General features: G+C 43.3%; 1 protein-coding gene across 5 annotated transcripts; it reads left to right on the top strand.

Moving 5' to 3' along the window:
• Positions 1-947: 947 nt before the first annotated feature.
• Positions 948-8,054, top strand: mtx3 (metaxin 3). 5 transcript variants are annotated; one of them, XM_088995491.1, is made up of 10 exons: positions 956-1,052; positions 2,284-2,358; positions 2,975-3,044; positions 3,136-3,209; positions 3,285-3,377; positions 3,456-3,638; positions 3,711-3,787; positions 4,468-4,625; positions 4,848-4,936; positions 6,380-7,932. In XM_088995491.1, exons 2-10 carry the CDS (start codon positions 2,350-2,352, stop codon positions 6,473-6,475), a joined length of 849 nt encoding a protein of 282 aa, XP_088851617.1. In that variant the 5' UTR covers positions 956-1,052; positions 2,284-2,349; the 3' UTR covers positions 6,476-7,932. The 5 variants fall into 5 exon arrangements, with proteins under 5 accessions (XP_088851621.1, XP_088851620.1, XP_088851619.1 ...); XM_088995496.1 differs by having other exon boundaries at positions 3,133-3,209; XM_088995495.1 differs by lacking the exon at positions 2,284-2,358 and having other exon boundaries at positions 948-1,052.
• Positions 8,055-10,721: the final 2,667 nt, after the last annotated feature.

Raw genomic sequence — 10,721 nt, 5'->3', positions numbered from 1 at the left:
ACAAATGTTTTGGCTACTACGGCTGTTTTTTGGGGAAAACTATAAATGACAAGGTTTCTTCAGCCGTCATCTGTACTTCTTTGAAGGTGTCGGATGTTTCGCTTCTCATCCGAAGAGCTTCGTCAGGGAACTAAAGTTGTGCTGGTTACTCTGGCCCTATATACATCCCTAATGGACAGAGGTGGTGGTGCCAGACCTCTGCTCGGATAGGTCCCTGCTTTAAGGTTTTGGGGGAGCAGTCGACTACTCCCTGAGGCTAATCTGATTACTGTACTTCTTTTGTTCCTGATTTCCTCTAATGTTCTATGCTTGGCTCTGATTGCCCCATTACCTCTGGTATCACCTCATTAGCATAAGGTTTAATTTAGACCGCGCCTGCAACAGACTTCTTAGGTCGTTAGTCATGGGGATTAGTTATGGAATGAGAAAACATTCCATTGTATGTGGATGTTTTCAAATTTGCTAAATTGTTTTTGGGGCACAGGAAACTGGTAGCTTTATTTGCCGGTGGCACAACATACATGTATTCGGTGATAATCATCTTGGAGCCGACACCGAATAATTCACCAAAATATACCAATGGATGGGGAATATCTTGCTTCTCTGGATCTAGTGCTTCATCATTGCTATTGGCTGAAGCTGTTTTTTACCCAAGTTCAGATCAATCAACAAATCAATCAAAATCTCGACAGGGTTGACACTAGTCTGTACTTCCTGTACACATCGTGTGGTTATGTTGAAAAATGTCACGAGATTACTTTTATAACGTCAGGAAAATTGCTTAGTTTTCTGCCTTCAAATGAATGGAATAAAAATAGAAAATATTTAAAAAAAAAGAAAAGAAGTAAAGTTAATGAAGTGGGCGTTCCACACCTAGACACGCAGATGCATGAACGTGACGTCAGCGAGTTGCGCGCGAGCGTTGGGCTACTACATGACGTCATCTACGGACCGTCTTCCTCCAAGCAAACATGGCAGCTGCCATGGAGCTGCGATGCTGGGGAGGCGACTGGGGTCTGCCGTCGGTCCACCACGAGTCGCTCGTAGTCCTGGTAACTTTTACGTTTGTTTGCGTAAAAAAAGCCGTTAGATACGTTACTTTCCCCGGGATGCCGTGTTTTGTTCAGCCGCTGTCTCCTCTCGGGATAGCTTCCATGCTAATCTGTTTTGTCTCTACTCGTTTTCTGCAGGTCGTAGTTATTAAATAGGTCATGACAAATATGCATTTCGAATGCAATATATAAATATTAATGAGTGTTAGCAGCGTTTGAGCTTCGTGGCATTTTTTTCACTCTTGGGGAATAAAATTGGTTTCCTTCAAGGTCAGTACGGAATAAAATTCCCAATACATTAGTTTCTTCTGTTATTGTTTGCATTCAATAACAGTTCAATGTACATGTCAAGTAAATCTGTTTCTTCAGCAACTTTCCCGTTGTAGTTGACGTTTTGTAAATTGTTTTATATTTTCTCAACAAGATGACTTCTACCTGCCTTCGTTTACATTTATTATCAGAATCATCATGGGATGGTGAAAACTCAACAGATTAAATTGACAGATTAATAGTCAAACTTGAACTGTTGTTTGCTGTTTCATCAGATTTCAGATTACTGTATTATATTTGTAAACTTGTGCCATATTTATTAAGTGACTTGTATTTTAAATCAGTCTTTCTTTTTTGAATCATTAAATCACAATTAAAGGACAACCGACGTCACTTTTTTTTGTTTCCTAACTGACATCTAAAATACCCAAAACACGCAGTATGATATTTTTAGTCTAATGCAAAACACCAATAAAAATTACTTAAAGTGTCTAAAAAGTACTTCAATTTGAAACTGGAAGTGGCCAGTTTCTCGCCCCCATGTTTGTGGTGTCACGGCAAGACGTCTTGCCTTGCTCGAGAATCAAAATAATGGCTTAAAATTCTGAGAATATGCTTTCTTGTTACTCATCCAGTTATGAATATGATTCAAATAGTTCTGAAGAAGAAAGCATACATGTTTGCAATCGATTAAATAATTTATTCCGTGTCATTTTGACACGTCATTGTCATTATTCCGTGTCATCAGGGGTGGGAAATGTCGCACCCAAAAAAGGCAGAACATGGCGACAAAGCCGTGTAAGGAATTAATCAGCCCATTTCCACAGGCTGATTAATTCCTTACATGGAGTTTAGTCGCCCTCTTCTGCCTCTTTTTGGTCCTACATGACATTTTCAGACCAAAGTACAGCAAAATGCATTGACGTGATGGAAGGACTGCTACAATGTGTCCTTTTTTCAGTCAGGGGCGTTCCTTCAGTGACGTAACGTACGGACTCGTCACCAACTCAAAAACAAGACTTCCGGAATGTTCAGTGTGAGTCTTAAAACGTAAAATATAGCTATATGCGGTGGAATCTTTGTAAAATACGCTCAGTAGAAGTCATTTAAAGACATTTTACAAATTATGGACACAACTTGTCCGTCGGTTGTCCTTTAAATAAGGACAAGAACCTTTCAATGAGACACAGTCTTGGGCGGAATTGAATTGTCTGTACAAATGATTTTGCTTTATGTTGACTATTATGTGAAGCGCTTTGTTACAGCGGCAGCTGTTGTGAAAGCGCTATGTAAATTAGGATGTATTGTAATGTAACAAACACAATTATCGGATTGTATTGTTTTCAAGAAGTACTTAAACTATTTAGAAGACTTGTTTATTGCTTTCATTTTGTCATGTGGCTCGTAAGCCACACGTGATCAAGAGACTTTCAGTTGCCCAAATGTATATGTAAAAGTTGGCCATGAGAAATATGCAAAGGGTGCCTGTTCACCATCTTAAGCCTGATGATAAAATTGTAAAATGCCCCTTTTACCCTCATGGATACATACGTGGTGTTCATATCATTGTCCAAAATCTCTCCTCTGTTCTTGGTTGGCTGTCTTTTGTCACCATCTCTGTAAACTTAGCTGTTGTTTTTTTTTTCTTTCAGACATATGCCAAGTTTTCTGGGGCAAAAGTGAACATTTCTCCCGTAGACTGGACTTGGAAAACTTTGACCGGTAAACTGAGGCAGAACTCTTATCAGGATATGTATTGAAAGTTTGAAGCGTGCCTGATTTTTTTCCTCCCTTTCTCTTAATAACATAGCAGCAGTGCCCGAATTGGTATGTGGTGACACTTCAGTCAAAGAACCCTCCCAGATTCTCAACTACCTGAGAAAGCAGGTATAAGCGGATGACGCACACATGCTACAGCAGATAAATTTGAATAGAATCTGATTGCCTTGTGTTTTAATCCAGAGGTTTAATGCAGACTACGATTTGAGCGCCCGGCAAGGAGCTGACACCATGGCATACATCGCCCTCCTCGAAGAGAAACTACAACCTGCATTGGTAACAAGAACCCCTCCGCAATTCGTCCGTTGGAAAAAGTTACAAGTGCCACTACTGATTCTGTGCTTCACGTCTTAGTTGCACACTTTCTGGTTGGATGCAGAAAATTACGACAATCTAACCCGCCCCTGGTTTGCCTCCCGTTCGCCGTTCCCCTTAAATTTCCTCGTGCCCAGTCGTCATGCCAACAGCGCCCGCTCTCGCATCCTGCTGACCAGAGGAGAAGCGCCTTTATGCAGAATCACAGAGGTGGAAGGAAAGGTAAACAAAGGTGGCTTTTAAAAAAATGGTGCCTATGGTCATCATTTCCGCACTGTTCTTTCTCATCGTCAGCTGTACAGTGACGCCAAGGAGTGCCTGAATCTTCTGTCCTACAGACTTGGAGAAGCAAACTACTTCTTTGGCAACTCGTACGTATGTCTAAGAATAGGATGCAGCTTAGCACTGTTATTGTTTCAAAGCCTCTGGTTTTGCTAAAAATAAAAGACATGAAGAGGGAGGATCTGGCTTCCTCTGAATCTGAAAGTGGTCTTTCATTGGATTGGATTGGATTAGCCTTTATTAGTCTTGCAGTGGAGAAATTGACATTTCACAATACAATACATATAGAGTTATATATCACAGCAGCAAAGCGATGAAAGAAAGAAGTAGAAAAACAAAATATAGGACCTGCTGTAAAGGCAAGCATTTTCGCGGCGCCATCTTGAAGTGTAAACAACAACAAAAAAACTAAATAACAAATAATGTGACACAACACAAAATATACAGACTGTCATTTAATCTTAAGCACTTTGTTCACCCTCTTTTTTTTGTATGAAGCAGTTCTAGATGAAAGATCAAAACATCCTTTTCACCAGTGGATCAGGGGCGTCATAGTGAAATGTGCACAAACTTCTTTCTTTCCTTTCATCTTCCTTTCATAACTTTACTGCTGTGAAATGTGAATTTCTCCACTGCGAGACTAATAAAGGCAAATCCAATCCAATCCTATCTTCTCATCATTGGAGTGATGCGCATATTTGCTACTCATTGTTTACAGTCGTAGCCAAGTCGAGTTTCTCCTTTGACCAAAATTGTTTGGTCGTTTTAGACCCACCAGCCTGGATGCTTTTGCGTTTGGCTTTGTGGCTCCGCTCCACAAGGCCCCACTCCACAACAGCCCCCTGCAGAGCCATCTCAGAAAGCTGGAGAACCTCACACGCTTCTGCGACAAAATCCTGGCTGACTACTTCAGTTCTGACCACCCGGGTAAGTTGAGCACATGGTCAGCGAGGAAAAAGTTCCACTCGAATACTTCAGCACTAACATGTAAAAAAAAATCTGTCTTATGAAGTAACTGGAATCTTTGGCCATCCCTGACAAATTCCTTTTGCTTAATGGCTTTTTAGGGGTTAACTCTCTTTTTATTTCCTTTTCCATTGACGCTTGTCCTGCTGTGTTCTTTTTCCACGGATGTCCCTGTTTTTCCAGGTCTTCCCCCATCCGTTCAGGAAACAATGGATGCCAACCTCCAAAAACTAACTCAGCTTGTAAACAAAGAGTCCAACTTGATAGAAAAGGTGCTTTTGTTTTTCTTTTTTTGCATGGCTGATAATTGTAAGCGCTTTGAAATGCACACTGGCCACAACATTAGGTACACATGCAATGATCTCACCCAATGCAAGTATTGTATCAGGAATCATGTATCATGTTGCGGCTTGGATTTGAAGCGGATTGACGTGGGACAGGAGATGTTAGTCAGTCTCTTTTCGTCAGTGGATGCTACAGCTTCCTGTTTGCTTTCAACATTTAGCTTGTAGCAGACGTGCACATTTCACCATGACGTCCCTGATCCACTGGTGAAAATAACGCTTTGATTTCCTCTTTCATCTAGAACTATTGCATAGAACAAAGTGGGTGCAGAAAGTGCTTAAGATGGAATGACTGTGTCTTTTTTTTTGTTTTTGACAACAAGATGGATTGGATTGGATTCACCTTTATTAGTCTCACAGTGGAGACATTTACATTGCACAACAACAAAATTCTGAAAGGAAGATAAAAGGAAAGAAAAGTTTAAAAGGATAATACAAGAGCTGCTGGAACGGCAGCCACTCTCGCGGCGTTATCTTGAAGTCAAAAGAAGAAAAAAAACATAACAAATATGACAACACAAAGACACAGTCATTCATTCTTAAGCACTTTCTGTACCCTCTTTGTGACATGAAGCGGTTCTAGATGAAAGCGGAGAGGATCAAAGCACCTTTTCACCAGTGGATCAGGGACGTCATCATGGAATGTGCACGTCTACTACAAGCTAAATGTTGAAAGCAAACACGAAGCTGTAGCATCTTTTGACGAAAAGAGACTGTCTCACATCTCCTGCCTCTCGTAAATCCGCTTCAATTCCAAGCGGCGACAGTTCCACATATGCATCGCCGCTCTGCGCAGACGCTTCTTTCATCTCATCGTGGGCTCCTCAAGCCATGCATCCATCCAGCCGCAGACTGTCCAACAGCACCGACCTTTCCGCTGAACAAAGCGGGGCTGCGAAGATGCTGCCCATTACAGGCGCAAAAAAGCACAATCGCCCCAGAGCTGTACAGGGATGACAGTCAAATGGCACCGACATTCTTTCAAAAAGTCAAAAGTCAAAGTCAGCTTTATTGTCAAATATGCTAATATGCATGCCATACAGCACAGATGAAATTCCAAATTTCCAAAATCAAAAACAGCGCTGGCATATTCGTGCTGCCGAAAAGGCGCTACCGCTCAGCTCAGACTCCTCCTTGATGAATGGCGTGGCCATTAATGCTGAAAATCAATCCGCATTTGACGCACAACAACTCAAAGTGACAAACGAAAAGAGTGTCTGCCTTTACAGCAGCTCCTATATTTTGTTTTTCTACTTCTTCCTTTCATCACTTTGCTGCTGTGAAATGTAAATTTCTCCACTGCGGGACTAATTAAAGCCAATTCAATTGTAATCCAATGAACATTTCCACATATTGCGTCTCTTCTGCCAGATGGATGACAACCTTCGCAGCAGCCCTCAGCACAAACTTCACCGGCCGCAGCCCAAACCCAGTCTGGTCACTGAAACGAGCTCAACACCTGCCTAAGCGCCTCCCCCCACCATGGCCACGATCCTGCCTCATGAAGGGCGGAAGATGACCATCGTCAACGTCAACCGCAGTGTTACCGACCGTGTCTATAAAAACAAAAGCCAACTTGAAAGTCATGATTGGTGGCTTTCAAAGATGTCATTGGGAAAGAGAAGAATGGCGCTTGATCATGGCTCTCGATACAATGAGGGAAATACAGAATGTTCAAATGAAAGGCAAAAGGAAAAGATGACAAAGTCTTGCTGTTTAAGTGGTGCTGTGTTTCCATTTTATTTTTCCATAAGGGAAATAAGACTTAATATGTTTGGCACTTTAAGAATTTACGACAGAGAGTGCGTTCACTCATATTTACATCAACATTATCAAAATTGTTCATTGAGTCAATTTAAAACAGAAATATGAGTTGACCCAACATTATCTAAACGATTGAAAAAAAGTAGTTTAATGACCCTTGTGCATGTAAATCACTTTTGTCAAGCTTGTATAATTGTAAATAGAATGTCTGAATGATTAATACAATTTGCTCGTAAAGGGCTCGGCTGCTTTTGTTTGGTTCGCTGTGGGGATGAACAAGCTGTATTAACCGCCCACTGTGGTGCTTTGTGGAAATCCACACAGAGTATTACTGTCCATAATTGAAATCATGTCAATATGTAAACATTTTTTTTATTTACTGTATGTTATATTTACAGGGAAATATGTTTTGTGTGTTGAACTCATCCTTATATCTGGGCCAAAAAGGGAAGTCTCTATTGCAAGGCCCCAAAGTCAGTTCAGAGTGGACACGCTGGAATTCAAATCGGTACCGTTTTGCCGTTAAGCAGCTGCCCTCACTACTCTGCTGTGTGTGTTCATTTCAAACATATTGCTGTTCTTGCGTTATCATTCATCATTCATGTTAAGTTTCAGAAATCATAACTTGGGAGATTTTCGTACCCGCGACTCTGTGGTGATAAGAAGTAAAAACACAAAAATGCTTTCACTGTTTATACATTCAATCAGAACTGTCTCTATTGTGTCAATATTTTCTTTATAAAGTGACTATTGAGGTCAAAATCGGGAGTCTCCTGACCAAATTGTGAGTGTATGATTCATTGTCATTCTTTATTACCTCAATTCCAAATTTGAAATGTGTCAATCACTGGTTTCCTTTGAAGTGTTTTTTCTTGTCCTTTCTTTGCTTTAAAAAAAAATAGTTATCAAGTGTATTGGATCGGCTGACACGATCAAACACGAATTCACATGGTACCAGAATTTGGGTGTTATCTTCTGTGTATTGTGTTATACAGTACACACGTGAGGTCTATTTGCTCCCGTGCCTTCGTTGCTTCTTTCATTTTCATTTCTGGTCCTGAAGCGACATCTGCCACTATTACTCGTGCACTTTGACTGGAAGGTAACACCTTCAATAAAAGTTGAATTAAGTGGGAGAACAGTTTTCAAGTAGTATTTTTTTGTTACTTTCGGTGACGTCAATGAAGCTCTGCTTTATATTGGATGGGTGTCGATGAGAAGGTTTCTTCAGCCGTCATCTGTACAAAAGTGCTCCTGTACGACTGAGCGCTTACACAGACGTATTGGATGGGTGGGAAAGGGGGGAGTTAATTCCATTGCTTATGTTGCCTCGCCATTCCTTTGATGGTGAGATGGTCTGTTTACTTGTTTGGAGCACAGAATGCGCTTTGTTTACACTCGGCCTTTGGCGATGGAAAACAAGTGAGACTAATTGGGAGGAAATGATGCCAAGTCAAGATCAGATAGTATACCGGTTTTTGTTGACATGAGAGAGAGAGAGAGAGAGAGAGAGAGAGAGTCCTGCTGAGACTCGGCTGCTTATTTAGGGGAGTCTGTGAACAAATCATTATCCAAAACAACAACAAAATGTCATGGATTTGTGGTGGTGCTCGCGTGTACCGCTGACGCAAGTACACACATCCTGCCGACGCGTGTACATACGTACCGCTGGCACAAGTACGCACGCATGCGAACTCAAATTCGCACGGCTTTTGACGTAAGTGCGCTGTTGAAAAGTCGACCTCCCTGCAAGCGAGCGATCGACATGTCTGCGGGCTCAGGCGCCCCAACGCCGGGACCCGGTGCCCCCACGGCGGCCCGGGTCGGCAACCCCCCATAAGTTTAGCGAGAAGATCGCGCTGCACGCGCTGCACACGCTGCGACAGGCCGAGGAGACGGCCGCCTTCCACGAGGTCACACGTCGACCCGGCTACAGGTTCAGAAGCTCCGGTTGACCCAGACAACGTAAGATGACGGCTCTCTGCCCAACTTCAACCAAACAGGCAGGGGGCCTCAAGACCGACCGGGCGCCTTCCCGGCATCGCCGGTGTCGGCGGCACGCTCCACGCGTCATCACGGCCTGGTGGAACGAGTCCACGGGAAACTTCGCTTAGTGCCACCCATCAGACCCGACCGCGACCGCCAAATTTCCACCGTCTCCCTCAAACTTCCCTCGCCCTGGCTCAACGACATGGAGCTCTGGCTTCGAGTCATTGTCATCACAATCAACGACCAGGGTTTCCTGCGGCAAGTCTTCATCGAGAAGCTGCCCCCGATGGTCCTAGCAATCCTGGAGGCCGCACCCGCCAACTCCACCTCGCACAAAGTCGCCGAGGCGTACGCGGTGCAGCCCACCGTTTTTGCCGTTCAGCGTCCTAGGTCGCCAGGGCCCTCCACCGATGTTCTCCAACTATTGGTCGACGAGATGCGTGCCCTTCGAACTGAGATCCGGGAACGCAGCCGTAGTCGAGGATGCAGCCCAAGCCGCGGACTCTGACCTGTGTTGGTACCATCGAAATTGGGGCAACCGGGCCAAACGTGGCCAAGGAGTGAATGCGGCTTCCCGCCCGCCTGGCGACTCTGCAACTAGCTGCATCATTTATGTCCGCGATCCGACGTCCAGTCGGCCGCTGACGTCAGCGTTCTTCCTTCGTCTCCTGCAGAGCGCCATAACCCCAATGCTGGAGTGTCCATGCAAGCTGCCAACCGCACCACCATCAAGACGTATGACCAACGGTTTCTTAACCTCAATTTGAGTCTACGTTGTACTCATTGCCGTGACCCCTTGAAGGGAAAAGCCGGAAGGAAAAGAACATGTTGTACTCATTACCGTGCTCCTGTACAACGACTTCGGTCACCACTGAAACTTCCTCACTTCCGGCCACTTCCCTACCGACGCCCGGTGATCGACTCAGTCGGAACGGCGAAGAAAACAAGCAGCAAGACTCGACTTCACGCCGCGATTAAGCTGTTGGATATGCTTCGTCTGTTGAGTAAACCTTTCCTACACGCAAATGTCTTTGGCCCTCGTGCAGTTCTTTCTTTGGGGGTTTGACAATTAGCGTAGGAGCGTTCAAAGAGCACAATAAACTCTATAGGCCCCCCCGGTGCCCTATTACGTACAACCAAGCGTGCTAAACGGTGAAATTATAAAGTATCCAAATGGCCCCGGAAACTGAGCCTTTTGAGTTTACTGGCATCATCCACGTTTTGGTAGTGTACGAAATGCGTTGTATTTCGGTAAAAGAACCTCCGTATGGCACGACAAAGCTGAATTTATCTGCCATTTCTTGTTTTCCTTTCGGCTTTACTCTTCAAGGGGTCGCCACAGCGAATCAGTGTCCTCCATCTTCAGAGGTTCGATTGGCATTTTGTTTTGGCCAAGCTTTTATGTCGGATGCCCTTCCTGACACAACCCTCTGTATTTATACGGGCTTGGGACTGGCAGAATAATAATGATGATAAATAAGAATAATAATTAATAATAATAAATACATAATAATAAATAGTAAATAATAATAATAAATAGTAATTAGTAAATAATAATAAAATACATTTAATTTCTAAGCGGCTTTCAAAATTCTCAAGGACACTTTACAGCACAGGTGTCAAAGTCAAGGCCCGCGGGCCAAATCCGGCCCGCCACATCATTTTTTTCGGCCCGCGAAAGCAAATCAAACTTGTTAAATTCCATGATGATTGCTAAAATCTGAGCCAAAATGTCACATTTTTGGATGTCAACCACAATCAAAGTCATTATTCTTGACTTCAGATTTGAAAACGAGTTTTTCATTAATTTGCTGTGTGCTCTATATGTAATATTTGAAGGGATTTAAACATTCTAATGGGTTCCCCAAATTCATAACGGCCCTCGAGGGAAAACCATAACTACAATGTGGCCCGCGGCAAAAAATGACTTTGACACCCCTGCTTTACAGTCATGGGATAA

The sequence above is a fragment of the Hippocampus bargibanti genome, linkage group LG04 (assembly GCF_051943395.1).
Source record: "Hippocampus bargibanti isolate YZ-2025 linkage group LG04, ASM5194339v1, whole genome shotgun sequence".
NCBI lineage: Eukaryota > Metazoa > Chordata > Actinopteri > Syngnathiformes > Syngnathidae > Hippocampus > Hippocampus bargibanti.
The sequence above is the reverse complement of the archived record's forward strand: the minus strand, read 5'-3'. Positions and strand labels throughout refer to the sequence as shown.